This window comes from Salmo trutta, chromosome 7 (assembly GCF_901001165.1).
Source record: "Salmo trutta chromosome 7, fSalTru1.1, whole genome shotgun sequence".
Taxonomy (NCBI): Eukaryota; Metazoa; Chordata; class Actinopteri; order Salmoniformes; family Salmonidae; genus Salmo; species Salmo trutta.
The window spans coordinates 28,154,265-28,176,138 of NC_042963.1; the positions used below are offsets into that span (position 1 = coordinate 28,154,265).

General features: G+C 41.9%; 1 protein-coding gene across 1 annotated transcript in view; it reads right to left on the reverse strand.

Moving 5' to 3' along the window:
• The window catches only part of mrpl23 (mitochondrial ribosomal protein L23), a 119,631-nt gene that overhangs the window by 70,239 nt on the left and 27,518 nt on the right, over positions 1-21,874 (reverse strand). The window contains exons 3-4 of the mRNA XM_029758492.1: positions 13,384-13,466; positions 3,212-3,285 (exon numbers count right to left, since the gene is read on the reverse strand). Of these exons, the coding sequence (XP_029614352.1) occupies positions 3,212-3,285; positions 13,384-13,466 (157 nt within the window). The remainder of the gene's footprint in view (positions 1-3,211; positions 3,286-13,383; positions 13,467-21,874) is intronic.

Consider the following 21,874-nt stretch of genomic DNA (forward strand, 5'->3'; position numbering starts at 1 on the left):
CGTTGTGTTCGCCTCAATAGAAGATCCTGCTCCGATCTTCCCTATAAACAATGGCTTGACTTAGTTTTGATATTACCCTAATAAAGTTTAGAAACTTTAGTGAAGGTTTGGTATGGTGTGACTATTAGCCTACTACACTGCAGGCCTATGACATGAAGGCATTGCATCCCGGCGCTCCAACTGACTCCATCAGTTGAACTTGAGGTGAGGAAGACTGAGGCCTACCAGAGTTACTCCTATAATCTAACAATATAACGCTTACTTTTATAAAATGTACAAATTAGGCCTCCCGAGTGGCGCAGCGGTCTAAGGCACTGCATCGCAGTGCTTGAGGCGTCACTACAGCCCCGGGTTTGATCCCAGGCTGTGTCACAGCCGGCCGTGACAGGGGGAGGGTTCGGCCGTAGGGGAGTTGCAGCGATCTGTAACTACCAATTCTCAATATCACGAAATTGGGGAGAAAAAGTACATATGTTAAAATATGAATAGGCCCATCAAAGAGTGGATGCCTAAGCCAACAGTGCTCAACTCTCCGACAGATGGACAATTGCTTTAGGAAAGTAAAAACCAATAAAATAATAGGCTATAAAGTTGTGCATACGCTACACACCGAAACACTAGGAATATAGTATTAGTAATTTGTTATATTTGTAGGGATATGTAAACGTGGCTCATATGGCCAATAACTCTTGTTTAATGGTGCTGGCTGCTGTAACGGGTTACACACCCAATGCATATGGATGACCGGTACATTCCTCAAATCGAGACCTTGGGACTTTAGATGGTTCTTCATGTTTGTGCAGTTAGATTTGTGAAGAAGTGCATGTTAAGTGTCAAATGAAAACATCTACACTTCTATCGGCATAAACTCATTTGAACTTGGCACTACAAGGTTCTATCTGCAATCCAATCACGAGCCTGAACAAATACAGACGGACCAATCAGAACACATCTTTGCCATCTCTCTCTAAGTATGGTTAAGACTAGTCTAGCCAGAAATAAATGGCACGCAAGCAAAAACACAACTGTCAGAAATCTTAAAGTAAATGATCACATTGTTGTTCAGTGACGACAGGTAATTTGTCAGATGATCGTTTCTTAATGTATCTGATGATGGGTTCTGACTATCTTGGTAAAAACTGTTCTATCATTTATGCATTCAAATAGCTCCAGTTTTCTGTATAATTCAGAAGTGTCAGATAGAATGGCTAAACCTAGATTGACATTTCATTGCCATGAAGTTTAATGTGGGTACTTTGGGTACCTTTAAGGTGAGGACCTTGATGGGTTATGAAATAAGAATTCATTACAAAAAACTGTTGAGATCTGGGATGTGAACATGTTGAGGTTCAATATCTCAGAACTACATTATGCTCTGAGCAGATAGAGCCTTTGAGTCCTAACGTCACGAAATGTCTGATCAATGAAAATCTTCAAATGAATATCACCTTTCCGGTGGCAAATGTTTCTAAGAGAAACTCTGGTGTGCCTGTGTGTGTGTGTGTGTGTGTGTGTGTGTGTGTGTGTGTGTGTGTGTGTGTGTGTGTGTGTGTTCGCTGAGAATAAAGGATGTCTTATTGCCCTGTCATGCATACTCACACGGCTGATTATGCTGTGGGACTGGTTGCGAGGCAGACGCGTCACTGGACACACACGCTGTCACACACACACCACCAAACACACACACACTCTCTCTCTCTCTCTCTCAGGAAGTTCTGCTTGTTTCAGAAAGACAAGAGGAAGTCTCCCCTCTAAAAGATTCATGGGTGTGCTTCAATTATGTATCCCCTTTCAAATTGTCCTGTTTAGACAACGTAAATGATTCATCCCTTTGTTGGTTCCCAGATTGATGGTTCCCTGTGCTGTCTGTGATAGAGGGAGTGATAAACCAGCATCTACACCACTGTTGATTTACAATCTACTATCCCCCATACTGTCAAGCAATGTCGATCTACAATCCTCCATTGGTCAGCTTGTCATTCTGTGCAAGAAAGAAATAGCCTAGTCCAAACAGACTGAGACAGTTGTAGGACGATAGATTCCAAATTCGTGCAACCCGTAGGAATAGGTAACATAAAAAAATTGAAAATAAAGTGTTGATAAACTTATTTCTTCACATTCTAAGCGCAGCAATGCACACAAGGCAGTAAACTATATGTGCGAATGTTCGTTCCATAATGCAAATCAGGCACTGTACATGCGAGAGGTTTCATGTGACAGAAATGAAAATATCAGTTTGAAATGTAGAAAGAGGGGAGATAAAGATGCAACAACTAGCATGGGTTGCTAATATGACTAGGATTGTGAAAACCAAGAGAACAATTGCATATGGAAGTCTTTATAAAATAATTGCCTCCACGTTTCTGTGGTGGGATTTTGGCTACTTTGAAGCAAGGTAAGACATGCCTCATAACATGAAGTCAAACTTTCAGGTTTCAGGACGTGTTTTCAAAATGCCTACTGCCTCTAGCTCATTGCAAAGTGGTGAGTGAAGTGCTCAAGTCTGCCTACCGTTGCCTATGCACTTGAATGACGAATGGGAAGTAGTCATCAATAACAAGTTGCTCTTTTTAATCGTGGTCATCAAAGCGGTTTTAAGAAGTGATTGCATATAGAATTGTTGCGCAATGATTGGGCTTATAAAATCCTGTTTCACTCCAGCAGCACACAGGAGCAGACAGTGCTGGGCCAGGTAGTCCAGACGATAACCATACCTCTGGCTCTATACTTCCTGTAATAAGTCTGGCATGTAACTAGAGACGACCTTTTGACCCCTGGGCCGGCTGGCCAGACAGAGGGAGAGAGAGAAGCAGGGCAAGTCTGTGTGTAGGAGAAGGAGTGCATGGAGTCTATGTCGAAGCACCAGGTGTGTGTGTGTGTGTGTGTGTGTGTGTGTGTGTGTGTGTGCGCGCATGGGAAGGGTGGGAATAGACAGACTGAAAACAGGGCTGGGACTGAAGGTTCTGAGCCACAATAAGGTGAGGGGGTTCGAGTGCTCTCCCCTTCAAAGCCTATCTGCCTTGGGGCACTCTTGGGGGAAAATCCCTCACCCCTCTTACAGTCCCTCGACCTACCAAAGACTAACCTCTACAAAAGACAAAAGAGGGCTTAGAGGGGCAAAATCACCCTGTCCTACTGACTGTTCTCTTTAATAAGCCCCCCCCCCCATAAAAGTGTGTGTGAGCTAGAGAGTGTGTGCGCCTTAACTCACCAGCTGAACGTAGGCCACTTTATAATCCGGTCTCTTCACTTTCTGGTTGAGGTGGTTTCTCTTCTTATTCGTACCTGTGAGATGAAGCGAGAGAGAGAGACAGAGAGAGAGAGAGAGACAGAGAGAGAGACAGAGAGAGAGACAGAGAGAGAGAGAGAGACAGAGAGAGAGACAGAGAGAGCGAGAGAGAGACAGAGCGAGAGACAGAGCGAGAGACACACAGAGCGAGAGAGAGACAGAGCGAGAGAGAGACACACAGAGAGAGAGACAGAGCGAGAGACACACAGAGAGAGAGAGAGACACACAGACACAGAGACAGAGACACAGAGACAGAGACAGAGACAGACAGAGAGAGAGACACACAGAGAGAGAGAGACACAGAGAGAGAGAGACACACAGAGACAGAGACACAGAGAGAGAGAGACACACACAGAGACAGACAGAGAGAGAGAGAGAGACACAGAGAGAGACACACAGACAGAGACAGAGACACAGAGAGAGCGAGAGACACAGAGAGAGAGAGAGAGACACAGAGACAGAGACAGACAGAGAGAGAGAGACACACAGAGAGAGAGAGACACACAGAGAGAGAGAGAGACACACAGAGAGAGAGACACAGAGAGAGAGAGAGAGAGAGAGAGAGAGAGAGAGAGAGAGAGAGAGAGACACACAGAGACAGACAGAGAGAGAGAGAGTGACACAGAGAGAGAGACAGAGAGAGAGAATGCTGTGGTTGGTAAAAAAGTATCAACCAAGTTTTCATCGAGGAGATAGTTCCCTACTTAAACCAATTGTTGTCTTTTGTAACGGCAAAACATGCCAACGACTAGAGGTTTGGCTAAAGTAGAAATGTAGAAGGTGCATGTGTGGTTGTAAAATAGAGCAGACCCTGGTCCTGTTGACTGAGGAATGCAGGTTAACCTCTTACTTCCCCAGTCGGTGGTGATGACATCATGCCTATCAGAGAGAAAAACAGCCACAACCAAAAGAGAGGGACTGTTGCTGTCGATTAGAGTAAGCTTCATGTATTATGGAAGGATGTTGCATCTTGCTGTTGATGACGCAATGTGTCAATGTTTAAACTGTAGGCCTATAAACTATCAGCAGAACTATGGAAGAGTATTTCATTTTTTATTAGGATCGCCAATTAAGTGGCTACTGTTCCTGGGGCTCAAACAGGAAACAAAACACAACAAATAAAATACATAACACAACGTAAAAAACAATACAAAATACATAAAAATTTCTCTCTTCGTAGTCCCCATCATGCCGTAAGGGGGGTGTGTGTGTGTGTATATATATATATATATTTTTTTTTTTTTTAATCTTGCTATCTTGAGTTACCTGTGGTGGCAGAGAGTTCCATGTAGTCATGGCTCTATTTAACACTGTGTTTCCCAGCCTCTGATCTGGACCTGGGGACTGTGAAGAGACCTCTGGTTGCATGTCTTGCATGGTGCCGATGAGGGTCCGAACTGTCTGCTTGAACAGACAGTTCAGTGCCTTTACCCCATCAGCACCTCACACAACGACCAATAGTGACGCAGTCAATGTCTCCTCAGCTTTGACCCAGGAGAGACTGACATTCGCCCTCCATGTACATCTAAATGCTGCACTGCTCTGGGCCAACTGCAATTTTCCTATGTCCTTTGGCGCACATGACCACACATCTGGGCAGTAGTCCAGAAGTGACAAAACTAGGGCCTGTAGGACCTGGCTGGTTGATTTCCATGTCAAGAAAGCAGAGCAACGCCCTACCACGGACCACTTACCATTTTAGCAACCATTGAATCTGTTTTGACTATGACAGCTTGCTATCAATTTGTAAGTCGCTCTGGATAAGAACGTCTGCTAAATGACGTAAATGTAAAAATGTATCTAGGGTTAGTCAACACTTGCTCAATTGCCACATTATTCAGTAATAGATCTAGATGAGGTTTAGGGTTGAGTTAATGACTTGTCCTAAATACAATGTTTTTAGTTTGAGATATTCAGCACCAACCTATTGCAATTTACCATTCTAGAACTGACTGGAGCTCTATGTTAAACCTATTGTTAGTTACCCATTCTAGAACTGACTGGAGCTCTAAGTTAAACCTATTGTTAGTTACCCATTCTAGAACTGACTGGAGCTCTGTGTTAAATCTATTGTTAGTTACCCATTCTAGAACTGACTGGAGCTCTATGTTAAACTTATTGTTAGTTACCCATTCTAGAACTGACTGGAGCTCTGTGTTAAACTTATTGTTAGTTACCCATTCTAGAACTGACTGGAGCTCTATGTTAAACCTATTGTTAGTTACCCATTCTAGAACTGACTGGAGCTCTATGTTAAACCTATTGTTAGTTACCCATTCTAGAACTGACTGGAGCTCTAAGTTAAGGGTGTTAGAGGAAGTGTACCTATTAATCCCACCAACATGTTTGGACTTTTCAAACATGTCAAACATATACAGCCATAAGAAACGTGGAGAGAAAACTTAAGATGACTCGCTAATGTGACGTTTTATGACATTACTTAAAACATTGTTTTATAAGATATACAAATATTTGATCAAATGTGTGAAGTCCAAACTGGGCTTCATGGGTACCGAATGTACCATTTAAGCCCATGGGTGTTCTAAATACGCCCACCTCTTAAATCATTTCTAAACTTGAAAAAACGTGCAACCTTAAATTTCTGATGTAAAATATGATTATATTAATCTCAACTTATCATTACTATTCATCATGAAAGTAGCACTCATAACGGGGGGGTCCAATCGTATCCACAGAGATCAATGTGGACTTAGGCTTTTGTTCTTGCCAACCAGCACACACCAGATTCAACTAGAGACTTCAATCAAGACATGATTAGATGAATCAGGTGTGTTATTGCTGGGTTAAAAACAAACTGTCACCAACACTGGCCCTAAGTGGATAAGAAGCCATGCACAAAGACCATAAAACACAACTTTCAATTAATTATCTGAAGCTGATTCACATTAGCTGTACTGCTATTCTTGCACAACTGTCATTTGTGTGTGTTTTAATCTAATTATGAAGAACTAAAAAATGTATGCTCATGTTCATTGAATAGTAGGGATATCAAAACACTATCCCATGTGTTTCAATGCAAACTGGGCTAAACAGGAGCATACTGGGCTTAATTGGAACAACCGTGATTTGGGGTGAAAAAGGCAGAATAGCAAAATCTAATCATAAAATATTTGGACACCAATGGTTTGGGGTATAAATATACAATATTATGCAAAGTTAGTAATGATCATATGGAATTATATTTACATTCGGTGAAGGAGTGCTTTTTGTGCTACCCTACCCTTTAAGCCCTCCGGAGAAAAAAAGTCAAATTACCCAAAAATATTTATAGATATATATACACATTGTGTCTTATTTGACTGTTAAATTAACCTTACATTGTTAAAATATATATATTTTTTTTTACAAATTATAGACTGATCATTTCTGTCAGTGGGCAAACATACAAAATCAGCAGGGGATCAAATATTATATATTTTTTTTTTACTTTTTTCCCCCCACTGTGTGTGTGTGTGTGTGTGTGTGTGTGTGTGTGTGTGTGTGTGTGTGTGTGTGTGTGTGTGTGTGTGTGTGTGTGTATATATATATATATACATACATACATACATACATACATACACACACACACACACACGGGGGAAAAAAGTATTTGATCCCCTGCTGATTTTGTACGTTTGCCCACTGACAAAGAAATTATCAGTCTATAATTTTAATGGTAGGTTTATATGAACAGTGAGAGACAGAATAACAACAACAAAAATCCAGAAAAACACATGTCAAAATTTTATGAAATGATTTGCATTTTAATGAGGGAAATAAGTATTTGACCCCTCTGCAAAACATGACTTAGTACTTGGTGGCAAAACCCTTGTTGGCAATCACAGAGGTCAGACGTTTCTTGTAGTTGGCCACCAGGTTTGCACACATCTCAGGAGGGATTTTGTCCCACTCCTCTTTGTAGATCTTCTCCAAGTCATTGAGGTTTCGAGGCTGACGTTTGGCAACTCGAACCTTCAGCTCCCTCCAAAGATTTCCATGGGATTAAGGTCTGGAGACTGGCTAGGCCATTCCAGGACCTTAATGTGCTTCTTCTTGAGCCACTCCTTTGTTGCCTTGGCCGTGTGTTTTGGGTCATTGTCATGCTGGAATACCCATCCACGACCCATTTTCAATGCCCTGGCTGAGGGAAGGAGGTTCTCACCCAAGATTTGACGGTACATGGCCCCGTCCATCGTCCCTTTGATGCGGTGAAGTTGTCCTGTCCTTTTAGCAGAAAAACACCCCCAAAGCATAATGTTTCTACCTCCATATTTGACAGTGAATATGGTGTTCTTGGGGTCATAGGCAGCATTCCTCCTCCTCCAAACACGGCGAGTTGAGTTGATGCCAAAGAGCTCCATTTTGGTCTCATCTGACCACAACACTTTCACCCAGTTGTCCTCAGAATCATTCAGATGTTCATTGGCAAACTTCAGACGGGCATGTATATGTATTCTTGAGCAGGGAGACCTTGCGGGCGCTGCAGGATTTCAGTCCTTCATGACGTAGTGTGTTACCAATTGTTTTCTTGGTGACTATGGTCCCAGCTGCCTTGAGATCATTGACAAGATCCTCCCGTGTAGTTCTGGGCTGATTCCTCACCGTTCTCATGATCATTGCAACCCCATGAGGTGAGATCTTGCATGGAGCCCCAGGCCGAAGGAGATTGACAGTTCTTTTGTGTTTCTTCCATTTGCAAATAATCGCACCAAAATGTCACCTTCTCACCAAGCTGCTTGGCGATGGTCTTGTAGCCCATTCCAGCCTTGTGTAGGTCTACAATCTTGTCCCTGACATCCTTGGAGAGCTCTTTGGTCTTGGCCATGGTGGAGAGTTTGGAATCTGATTGATTGCTTGCTTCTGTGGACAGGTGTCTTTTATACAGGTAACAAACTGAGATTAGGAGCACTCCCTTTTAGAGTGTGCTCCTAATCTCAGCTCGTTACCTGTATAAAAAGACACCTGGGAGCCAGAAATCTTTCTGATTGAGAGGGGGTCAAATACTTATTTCCCTCATTAAAATGCAAATCAATTTATATCATTTTTGACATGCATTTTTCTGGATATTTTTGTTGTTATTCTGTCTCTCACTGTTCACATAAACCTACCATTAAAATTATAGACTGATCCTTTCTTTGTCAGTGGGCAAACGTACAAAATCAGAAGGGGATCAAATACTTTTTTCCCCCCACTGTGTGTGTGTGTGTGTGTGTGTGTGTGTGTGTGTGTGTATATATATATATATTTAAAACAATGCAAGGTAAATTTAACAGCCAAATAAGATGCATAAGATGCACAATGCATAAAAAATGTAAGCTGTGAACGCCTGAAATCTATTATCTTGTTGTAGTTCACCAAGTTATTACTACTGTGTGACTGACATGAAGACACAACTGCTAGCATGGACACCCCATATTTCAATTGGAAAGAAATAGTAAATAATGCCAATGAAATATGCTATCATGTGCATATATCAGTACATTCATTTCTTCATTTTACAGAGTATGATCACTTATCTGAGAAGGTACACAAAATATGTTGATCTGAGCGTCGCCACAACTTTTTTTGCAGCTTTGAAATTGAAAAACTCACATTTAACTGTCACTAATTTAATTATAAAACATCTGACTGGCTTATGGATAACAACCAGATTAATTGATTGAAACATGAACCTCTCTTGGGCAGGTGGGACGCCAACGGTTCACACTATTCAACAGTCAACAGCCAGTGAAAAATCAGAGCGCCAAATTCAAACCACAAAATGTCATAATTCAAAGTTCTCAAACAGACGACTATTTTACACCATTTTAAAGATACACGTCTCCTTAATGTAACCACGGTGTCCGATTTCAAAAAGGATTTACGGCGAAAGCATAAAGTTAGATTATGTTAGGACAGTTCCAACACAAGAAAAACCACACAGCCATTTTCCTAGCAAGGACAGGCGTCACAAATACCAGAAATTCAGCTAAAATTATGCACTAACCTTTGACGATCTTCATCAGATGACACTCCTAGGACATCATGTTACACAATACATGCATTTTTTGTTCGATCAAGTTGATATTTTTATCCAAAAACAGCCTTTTACATTGGCGCGTGACGTTCAGAAAATATTTTGCCTCCAATACTGCCGGTGAATCAGCACAACAATTTACAAAAATACTCATCATAAACGTTGATAAAATATTAAACTGTTATTCAAAGAATTATAGATGAACATCTCCTTTATGCAAAATGCTGTGACAGATTTCAAAAAAGCTTCACGGGGAAAGCACACTGCAATAATCTGAGTACTGCGCTCAGAAAAATACATTAGGCAATATAGATACCCGCCATTTTGGAGCCATCTAAAATCATAAATAGCATTAGAAATATTCACTTACCTTTGATGATCTTCATCAGAAGGCACTTCCAGGAATCCCAGGTCCACAATAAATGTTGTTTTGTTCGATAAAGTCCATAATTTATGTCCAAATAACTCCATGTTATTTCCGCGTTCAGTAAGCCACTCCAAGTGTAGGAAGCGCGGCCAAAATGTCACGACGAAAAGTCAAAAAAAGTTATATTTACGTTTGTTCAAACATGTCAAACGTTGTATAGCATCAATCTTTAGGGCCTTTTTAACTTAGAACTTCAATAATATTCCAACCGGACGATTCCAGTGTGTTGAAAAACGTTTTGGAACACAGCTAACTCTCACGTGAAAGCGCGCCAATGAACTAATTTGCTTTCCTGAGTCAACAACTTCTAACTTCCTCTGTTCGCTCTCTGTTCATCATAGACGCCTCAAACAACTTTCTAAAGACTGTTGACATCTAGTGGAAGCCGTAGGAAGTGCAAAATGAACCCTAAGTCACTGTGTTCGATAGGCAATGACTTGAAAGGACTACAAGCACCAGATTTACCACTTCCTGGTTAGATTTTTCTCAGGTTTTTGCCTGCCATATGAGTTCTGTTATACTCACAGACACCATTCAAACAGTTTTAGAAACTTCAGAGTGTTTTCTATCCAAATCTACTAATAATATGCATATTCTAGTTCCTGGGCCCGAGTAGTAGGCCGTTTAATTTGGGTACGTTTTTCATCCGGCCGTGAAAATACTACCCCCTACCCTAGAGAAGTTAAACAGCAGAATTTCTTTTTTTTTTCTTTGAATCAAAAGATTGAAGTGGGCTTAATGGGTACGTGAGCCTAATAGGTAAACTTACCCTTTCTTTTACTGTCGTAGCTGACGTGTATACGGTTGAGTCGTCAGCGTACATAGACACACAGGCTTTATTCAAGAGGAAGGTCATTCGAAAAAAAATAAATGGCCCAAGCAGGCTGCCCTGCGGGACACAACACTCAACCGGATTTGCATTAGAGAGGCTTTGTTAAAGAAAATCCTGGGTGCTCTACCAGACGGGTAACACACTGTGCTCTACCAGACGGGTAACACTCTGTGCTCTACCAGACGGGTAACACTCTGTGCTCTACCAGACGGGTAACACTCTGTGCTCTACCAGACGGGTAACACTCTGTGCTCTACCAGACGGGTAACACTCTGTGCTCTACCAGACGGGTAACACTCTGTGCTCTACCAGACGGGTAAACACTCTGTGCTCTACCAGACGGGTAACACTCTGTGCTCTACCAGACGGGTAACACTCTGTGCTCTACCAGACGGGTAACACTCTGTGCTCTACCAGACGGGTAACACTCTGTGCTCTACCAGACGGGTAACACTCTGTGCTCTACCAGACGGGTAACACTCTGTGCTCTACCAGACGGGTAACACTCTGTGCTCTACCAGACGGGTAACACTCTGTGCTCTACCAGACGGGTAACACTCTGTGCTCTACCAGACGGGTAACACTCTGTGCTCTACCAGACGGGTAACACTCTGTGCTCTACCAGACGGGTAACACTCTGTGCTCTACCAGACGGGTAACACTCAACCATAATAAGGCAGAGGATGTAAATCCACAACACCTACATTTTTTCAGCAATAGGTTATGACCAATGATAGCAAAAGCTGCACTGAAATCTAACAAAACAGCTCTCACAAAATTGTTATCAATAAAAGCTGACCAAAGCAAATCCCCATGTTCTCACAAACACAAAATAACTACTGAACAAACCAACAAGCCATTTGTGGGTTTTTGCACATTTAGAACCCCTGTTTAAACATTAGCCTGGTCTTCCAGTCATCAGGCAACTGATAACTCCCGTTACCATGGGAACAATTTATGACATGAAAAACGAGGGAAACATTCCGCTGTAGTGAGTCATTTGTGTGTGTTACCGTGTGTAATGATCACCAGCCAGGCAGCCCACAGCTCAGGGAAAGCCCTTACCAGGGTCGTAAAACGCCCCCATCACACCCTCTACCTATGTGGAGGCCCCCCGTGTGGGTGTGAGAGACGGGTGAGAGTCAGTGTAGGGGGGACCTTCGCCCCCAACTCAGAGTCAGGTGATTAGTTAGGCTAAGTCCCCATGATGGTGTTGTTTGTCATATCCCCCCACCACAAGTTGCACCACTACATTCACCCCATCCTTCCACACAAAGTGCGTGCATGCACACACAAACTATTTTTTTGAAGGGGGATTGTGGTTTGGCAGCCGACTACCACGTTAAAAATCCCAAAGCCGGAGGGGTAGCCATGGCAACGCCTTCCAAAATACCCGAGCCTGCCTGCCGCCCAGGGAGAGAGAGAAGAAAGGGGTCATTTGCGTCCCTCTCTCTCGTTCCCCTCTTTAGGCTGCCAGTGGCATGGAACCCCTGACGCAGGCAGGGATACCTTCTCTGACGCACCTCGGGATCGCCTGGGCCCCCCTCGCCAGCTCAGTTATTTTTTCTTTCCTTCTCTCGCTCTCCCCTTTCTTCCCCCCCCCTGCCTTTAACGCAGCTCTCGTAAAGAGAGGTCTAATGGGTTCTTTTCCATATTACGTAGGCTTGGCGTCTCGCTGTCTCCCTCTGCCGCTCTCTCTCTCTGGGGTTCTCTCTCTCTCTGTCTTTCTCTGCCCCAAAGAGAGAGGGGGCTCCTCTTGGCCCTCCAAGCCCAGCAGCACGCCTTCCTTCTCTGGCCCTCCCTGCATTACCACAATCCCTCCGGTCTCCAGGCCTCTCTCTCTGCTCCTCTCACTTTTTCTCTCTCCCTCCCTCCTTCCTTCCAGGAGCTAGCAAATTCGTAGACTCGTAAAAGAGCCTCTAAACAGCCCATGCTAACCCCAAATGTTTCCTCCCCCATGAAATGCCAAGAGGATCATTTAGTCTATCATATAACCCCTCTCTGTGGCTTTGTGATCATCTGAACTTTAAAAGAAGGGGAGAATGGGAGAGAGGGATGGACGGAGAGAGGGGTAAGGTTGTGTAACCCTGCATGGCCCACTTTTAGGCCCTTGAGAAGTGTGTGAGAGTGTGTACGCCTTGGAGCAGGAGGAAGAGTGCAGGGGCACCTTGGGACAGCTGTAGGCCAGAGTGCTGCAGCAGCAGATTCTGTGATAAGCAGCTGTGGTGGAAAGTCCAGCCAGGCACGCTAACCGCAATCACCACTAACTGCTAAACAACTCCCCCCTCCCTGCTTATCAATGGATACTCGATAGCTAAACATGCTAACCATTGCTAACGACAGCAAAAACACTTTTGTCACTGCTCATCAATGGATAAACATTTTTTACCTAGACAGCTAACAACAAAAAAAGCATTTCCCTCATTGCAATAGGTTAACATGCTAACAACCTAAAACCCGCTCTTCTTAACAAATAAAAAGAATAACTCTATAGCTAACTGCTAAGAACACTCCTCTCACTGTTAATGAATTAATAAATGGGGTTAGCTAAACGTGCTACCCACTGGAAAACATACCATTTTACAAATGATAAAAGCTATTATCCCCAAGGTGAGAATGGTCTTGGACTGTGCCCAAAATAGTCTTGTTTGTCACTTTATTTCTTTAACTTAGGTCAGAGAGCTTTGTTTTGTGTTATCCGCAATGATGTGATGTGTGGTTTAAATTAGGGGGTTTAATGGTCAAAATAAATCTACTAACCAATCATTTTAATAGATATTTTCCCTTGATGGACATATGGTATGTTTAATGGTACTCACAGTATTGTATCCTTGTGCGGACAGCTCCCACTGGAACATTGTAAAGCTTCTCCAGGTAGTTCCTCACATCACATTTGGTCATTCTGTCCACAGGTCATGAACAGACAGAGAGAGAGGAGCCCGAGGGGGAGAGAAATGAATCATCAGCGTTAGCCTACGGAAGATAACGTCCAGGTGAAGTGGTCTATTTCTACAGACCAAACATCAGTTTCACAACAAGTAGAACGATATGGTCCACAGATGTAGGACAGACTTATTTTTTGACATATGGCTTAGGCCTACACAAAGCAAACTCTTAATGTAGACCTGGGTATTGTTCGTTAGGGTACATTAAGGAAAAACATTGTGTGCCTACTGAACACGACCCTGCACTCATAAGGAACTACTGGCCCCACTCATTTACATTACAATGCTGACAGTCTGACGCTAACATCATAGAAACCCGGGTGTCTATGACCTTACACAGGCTAGTTTGAATACACTACAGTAACCCACCATTTCATCAGTAGTGGTCCAAACAAAGTGGAAACACAATGGTCCTTAGAGGAGTGCAGTGCAGTCTGTGTTCGCCAAAAGCCCAGCTTCTTATTTTTTACTTTAGTTTATTCAGTAAATATTTTCTTCACTCTTTCTTGAACTGCATTATTGGTTAAGGGCTTGTAAGTAAGCATTTCACGGTAAGGTTGTACTTGTTGTACTTGGCATGTGACAAATAAAATTTGATTTATCTCCAAATCAACATGGATCTCTTTCAGTGAGGGGAAGACATAGGGACTGAAACCTCTTCAGGCTAGAATAGCAGAGCAGTCCGAGCCAAGGGACAATGGCCATTCAGAAAGAAAAAAAAAAAGTGTTAAACACATTTAGGATAATTTATTTATGGGGACCCAGAACAGTCTCCTTAGAGATGCAACACAGATGCGCCTCCGTTTCCATTCCTCCTTCCCCAAATCCCTCCTATGTCTGTGCCAGAGGTTAGTGAAGCAGAGTAGAGTGGCATTAGGAGAGGAGAGAAAGAGAAGCGAGGCAGAGAAAGAGGGGTTAGAGAAGGAGAGAGAGAAAGAGTGGGTTAGAGAAGGAGAGAGAGAAAGAGTGGGTTAGAGAAGGAGAGAGAGGGCACTTGAGAAGACGAGGGAGAGAAAGAGTGGGTTAGAGAGTGGGAGAGAGGGCACTTGAGAAAACGAGGGAGAGAAAGAGTGTGTGATTGCTTTCTAGGAAATCCTCACACACAGAGGGAGAGAAAGTGTGTGAGTGGAGGGGGGGGTTGGGGAATAGAGTCCTCTCAGGGTCATTAGAGCGAGAACACTGATCCTGATTAAAGAGAGGAACATTCTCTTAATCCCTACTGTCACACACTCCAATTATCCTCCTGCCACACATGCAAACACTCACCCACTCAGACCGGCAAGGAATTTCACTCAAGCAACAGCGCCCCCTCTGACAGACAAGATAAAACAACAAACTCACAAGAGTGCAGCGATAAAGGTAAGACGATAGGAAGTCAACACTCCAACAAACCAAACTGCCAAAAGGGTGCAGTGACTCAGAGCTCAAGCCTACTGCTCAAGTAATGCAGTCCTCACGACAACATCGCCGGAGTAAAAATACACTGTTTACTCCAGAAACAGAAGGAGCCGAAACCTTTCACACCTTTCTTCACCACTCCCAGGAACAAATACCTGTCTTAAGGCAGCTGTCAAGGCTGAATGCATCATCACCTCAGATACTGCTATATTTATACACAAAACACACGGCTCTGCGCATTCCCCCGCAGCAACACTATCCCACGGATGACGGAAGCTTTCCACCCAGGCAAAAGAGAAGGGCATCAGATAACGTCGGGAATGGTTTCGGATTTGGCTGGCGTATGTGGAGCAGGTTGGAGACGTCGGGGACATTGGCATGCCAGTCTTTTTTATGGATCAAAAAAGGGCTTAGGTGGTGGTGTGACAAAAGGGGAGTGGCAGGGGCATGGCAATGGCTGCGGCGGGCCCGGCAGCACGGCTGAATATTTGAGACTATTTTAGAGGCCCTCATCTTGGTGATGTAGAGACATTTTAGCATTTTTAAGCCTATTTACTGCAATTCTACAAATTTCTCCATGCAGCTGAGAGTAAATGTTGCAATTTGAAAGCAAATTTTCTCCGATTCTACATACTCTGCCATGGAGCTGAAAGCAGTTTTATAGCTAACTTCCTGCAATTCTAGGCACGGTTAGAACTTAGGCTGCCCACCCAAGGATTTTTTTAAATCCCTGCGTTAGGCCTCGGGGGGATTAATAAAGTTGTATTGTTTCGTATTGTTTTGGCCATAAATCTGATATTAAAAGTTGAGTCAAAGGGAAATGGAGGCGAGTGTAATCGATGCAGCTTCCTGTGAGAGAACACAAGGGAACATTGTGAACTTTGGGTCTTTGTCTCATGGTCCTTGTTTCCTACTAGAGTAACATATTTTGGTGGATAGATAAGAGTTCAGCTATATCAATTATGGCAGTGGTTCCAAAACTTTCTTTGTTACTGTAGCACCAAGTGAATGTTGCTCTGCCCTGAGTATCTCTGAAATACCCCCTCATGTGCAGTTCATCATATGATCTCATGAGTCTTCAAGTACCCCTTGTGGAAAAGCCTAGTACCCCTGGTTGGGAACCACTGAGTTAGGGGATTAGTCTTAGATGGGGGGGGGGGGGGTGTTGCAAAACTCCTGGTAATTTCCCAAACTTTTCAGAAAATGTTCAGAGACTTTAGTTTGGAGAAATGTGAATGTGAGATGGAGATTATCTACCGTAACTGTGTCGAGAGGTGAAAATTCAGCAATTACATTTATACAAGCCATGCAAGTAAGTGATGTTTTCTATTGGAGACTTTATTTTTAGTAAATATGGTAAGCTGCTAGCATTGTGATGATTGGTCTAATTTATGAACGAAGCCAGAGAGTTGATATGTCCATTTCATACAACTACACCTAGAAGGCCAGCATCCCGGAGTCACCTCTTCACTGTTGATGTTGAGACTGGTGTTTTGCTGATATTATATAATGAAGCTGCTAGTTGAGGACTTGTGAGGTGTCTGTTTCTCAAACTAGACACTCTAATGTACTTGTCCTCTTGCTCAGTTGTGCACCGGGGCCTCCCACTCCTCATTCTATTCTGGTCAGTGCAAACTGTCTCTATTCTGTGACGGGAGTAATACACAGCGTTGTACGAGTTTCTTGGCAATTTCTCACATGGAATAGCCTTCATTTCTCAGAACAAGAATAGACTGACGAGTTTCAGAAGAAAGTTATTTGTTTCTGGCCATTTTGAGCCTGTAAATCGAACCCACAAATGCTGATGCTCAGGATACTCAACTAGTCTAAAGAAGGCCAGTTTTATTGCTTCTTTAAATCAGATCAACAGTTTTCAGCTGTGCTAACATAATTGCAAAAGGGTTTTCTAATGATCATTTAGCCTTTTAAAATGACAAAGCTGGATTATCTAACACAACGTGCCATTGGAACACAGGAGTGATGGTTGCTGATAAATCAGCCGTTTCCAGCGACAATAGTCATTTACAACATTAATGTCTACACTGTATTTCTGATCAATTTTGATGTTATTTTAATGGACAAAAAAATTGCTTTTCTTTAAAAAAAAAATAAAGGATATTTCTAAGTGACCCAAACTTTTGAATGGTAGTGTATTTGTACATATTACCTCAAATACCTTGTACCCCTGCACATTGATTCGTTACCGGTACTTCTTGTCCATAGGCTCTTTTTTTTTTTAACCATTCCCTTTTTTTATTTAGCTTGTGGAAGGCCATCCGAAACGTTTGACCAAAGTTAAACAATTTAAAAAGGCAATGCCACGAAATACTAATTGAGTATGTAAACTTCTGCTCCACTGGGAATGTGATAAAATAAATAAAAGCTAAAATAAATCATTCTCTCTATTATTCTGAAATTTCACATTCTTAAAATAAAAGTGCTGATCCTAACTGACTTAAGACAGGGAATTTTTACTAGGACTAAAATGTCAAGAATTGTGAAAACTGAGTTTAAATGTATTTGGCTAAGGTGTATGTAAACTTCCGACTTCAACTGTATATAATTGGTCCACGGTACCCGCCTTTATTTCACTCTCGGGAAACAGGAAGGCGCTTGGTCGGAAATCAAAGGATACCGGTTAAGGTATTAAACCCTAACCTACATCCCTCAGGTGTGTACTTCTACTGTACACCTTTTCTTTCTGTCTATTTATTTATTTATTTATCCATCCATCCATCCCCTCTCTCTTGTTTTCTACCGGTTACTACTGTGGGGATGTCTTTCAGCGGCAGGGACTGGGAGACATGTCGGGATTTAGGCAAAGATGAACGGAGCACAGTACAGAGAGATCTTTGATAAAAACCTGCTCCAGAACGCTCCCCAAATACAGGTGTGCCAAGCTTGTGGCATCATACCCAACAAGACTCAATACTGTAATCGCTACCAAAGGTGCTTCAACAAAGTACTGAGTAAAGGGTCTGAATACTTATGTAAATGTTATATTTTATAAATTAGCTAAAAGGTATTGTGTGTAGATTGATGAGGGGGGAAAAACAATTTTAATCCATTTTAGAATAAAATAAACTAACAAAATAAACTAACAAAATGTGGAAAAGGTGAAGGGGTCTGAATTAAGAGGTTGACCGATTAATTAGGGCCTATTTCAAGTTTTCATAACACTCGGTAATTGGCATTTTTGTACGTCGATTATATTGCAATCCACGAGGAGACTGCGTGGCAGGCTGACCACCTGTTATGCGAGTGCAGCAAGGAGCCATGGTAAGTTGCTAGCTAGCATTAAACTTATCAAAACAAAATCAATCAATCTTAACATAATCACTAGTTAACTGCACATGGTTGAGGACATTACTAGGTTAACTAGCTTGTCCTGCGTTGCATATAATCAATGTGGTGCCTGTTCATTTATCATCGAATCACAGCCTACTTCAACTTCGCCAAACGGGTGATGATTTAACAAAAGCGCATTCGTGAAAAAATAAGAATTGTAGCACCAATGTCACAAGTTAGAACCATAAACATCAATGCCCTTCTTAAAATCAATACACAAGTATGTCTTTTTTAAACCTGCATATTTAGTTAATAGAAATTCATGTTAGCAGGCAATATTAACTAGGGAAATTGTGTCACTTCTCTTGCGTTCTGTGCAAGCAGAGTCAGGGTATATGCAGCAGTTTGGGCCGCCTGGCTCGTTGAGAACTGTGTGAAGACCATTTCTTCCTAACAAAGACCGTAATTAATTTGCCAGAATGTTACGTTATTATGACATAACATTGAAGGTTGTGCAATGTAACAGCAATATTTAAACTTAGGGTTGCCACCCATTCAATAAAATACGGAATGGTTCCGTATTTCACTAAATGAATAAACATTTTGTTTTCTAAATGATAGGTCATTAATATGGTCAAATTCGGAAACTAAGGCTTGTATTTCTGTGTGTTTATTATAATTAAATCTATGATTTGATATTTGATAGAGCAGTCTGACTGAGCGGTGGTAGGCAGCAGCAGGCTCGTAAGCGTTCATTTAACAGCACTTTACTGCGTTTGCCAGCAGCTCTTAGCAATGCTTGAAGCACAGCGCTGTTTATGACTTCAAGCCTATCAACTCCCGAGATTAGGCTGGCAATACTATAGTGCCTATAAGAACATCCAATAGTCAAAGGTATATGAAATACAAATGGTATAGAGAGAAATAGTCCTATAATTCCTATAATAAACTACAACCTAAAACTTCGTACCTGGGAATATTGAAGACTCCTGTTAAAAGGAACCACCAGCTTTCATATGATCTCATGTTCTGAGCAAGGAACTTAAACATCAGCTTTTTTACATGGCACATATTGCACTTTTACTTTCTTCTCCAGCACTGTGTTTTTGCAATATCTAAACCAAATTGAACATGTTTCATTATATATTTGAGACTAAATTGATTTTATCTATGTATTATATTAAGTTAAAATAAGTGTTCATTCAGTATTGTTGGAATTGTCATTATTACAACAAAAAAAATTATTTATATATAAAAATTAAAAAAAATCAGCTTTTTTTGGTCATAATCGGTCGACCTCTAGTCCGAATACTTTCCGAAGGCACTGTACATTGTGTAATTTACTAATGGTGTTTAACAAGCACCATAGGGATTTTGAATATCAAACAAAATTGAACACGGTTATTACAAATCGGGTCAAGTGCAGCTGAGCTCCGAATGATTACTTGGGTGCTGCAAGATGTGGGCATGTGGGTGGGATTAAACCCAACTGAAGGAAAACTGTTACAGTACACTTCATTCCATGATACCATTTTTCTATCATCTCGCAAATCTTCCTTTTGGACGAAACGGACATTGTGACCAAAATGATCCTATTTACACTTTGTAGTCAGTTTTGACACTAGAATAAATGTATAGGCCATTTTCAAAATGAGAAGTTGCTTTTTAGGAGAAGTTTATCTTTAAAGAGGCAGCTGAACATTTGCCTCACTAAGTGAATCAAATATTTGAGGGTACATTTTGCTTGACTGAGCATGGAACACCCCAAAAACCTTTTATTCCTGAACTTTGTCATTATTTATCATTAAAACACTATTACTCAAAATACTTTAATTGTGCTCAAAAATGTATTTTTGTAAATGTGATCCTTGTGCCCTGCACACACACACACACACACACACACACACACACACACACACAGTCTTAACCGTGACAAAGACCAACACAATAAACAGGGCACAACTCAAAAACATGAAATACCAAGAGACTAACGGAGGGTTTGTACGGAGGGAAGACATGAAATCTGAGATGAGGAGAGAAAGTAGAAAGAGTTGATAGATGACATTAGGGATGTCCTGCTTGAGGAGATAAGCAGCAGTTCACACTTCATGTTATTATATAAAAGAAAGGTAAATAGGGTAACAAGGTCTCCAACTCCCATACACACACAGAGATGTGGAAAACTCAACAGTTTCAAATATTATGCTGAGTCATCGTTTAGGAGGATGCATGAAACAGCGAATGGCCAGGCACAAAATGATTTGTAGTGACATTTCCTACAGAGAGAACAGCAAATAAGCTATGAGAGAAGTCATGAAGTCTGCAGACGAGATGAAAAGGCATTGGCACTACAAATCCTTTTTTTGGGAGCGCAAAGCAGCCAGTTGAGGTGGATTTAATGAAGAGGTCCACCTGCATTACCTCTAGTTTAATTTACATAAACTACTACGCTCAATCGTTTAACTTTACGTACATGTGTTTGTCACTACATTAACTTATTTTCCGTGACATAAACGTAACTTAGGGGAGGGGGGGGCTAATTGTTTTAAGATGGTCATACTATGGATCATTTAGAATGTTAGGACCCCTTTAGGTATCAAAAAATTGTTTATTATTATTATTTGATCAAATATAGATTTTGCCCATTACTACTAAAGCCCATTGAAACGCATGAAAAACACATTCATAAATGGTAAAAAGGACAGTCAAAAAATAAATCATAAGAAACAAGGTTTTGAAGTGTCTGTCCTAAATCTACGCATATTTAACCCATTTTTTGGGTAGGCACAAAACTACCTTCATACTTCCATTATTTTTTTAAACCGGTACTGGTTACCTTCAGACGAGTCCCGTGACACTTATGGAAGAACACCATCGTGTTCGTCCCATTAGTATGTGGCCAAAACGGTTTGAACGCTACAAAACAGAAGTTGGCACATCGACATTACTGAATTCAGATGAGTTTCCTGACACTTGTGGGGGGTGGGGGGGGTCGTAGAGCAAAACGGAGAACACCATCGTGTGTGAGAGTTTCCTCATTTCATAGACTGGTCATAATACACTGCTCAAAAAAATAAAGGGAACACTTAAACAACACAATGTAACTCCAAGTCAATCACACTTCTGTGAAATCAATCCACTTAGGAAGCAACACTGATTGACAATACATTTCACATGCTGTTGTGCAAATGGAATAGACAACAGGTGGAAATTATAGGCAATTAGCAAGACACCCCCAATAAAGGAGTGGTTCTGCAGGTGGTGACCACAGACCACTTCTCAGTTCCTATGCTTCCTGGCTGATGTTTTGGTCACTTTTGAATGCTGGCGGTGCTTTCACTCTAGTGGTAGCATGAGACGGAGTCTACAACCCACACAAGTGGCTCAGGTAGTGCAGCTCATCCAGGATGGCACATCAATACGAGCTGTGGCAAGGAGGTTTGCTCTGTCTGTCAGCGTAGTGTCCAGAGCATGGAGGCGCTACCAGGAGACAGGCCAGTACATCAGGAGACGTGGAGGAGGCCAACAACCCAGCAGCAGGACCGCTACCTCCGCCTTTGTGCAAGGAGGAGCAGGAGAAGCACTGCCAGAGCCCTGCAAAATGACCTCCAGCAGGCCACAAATGTGCATGTGTCTGCTCAAACAGTCAGAAACAGACTCCATGAGGGTGGTATGAGGG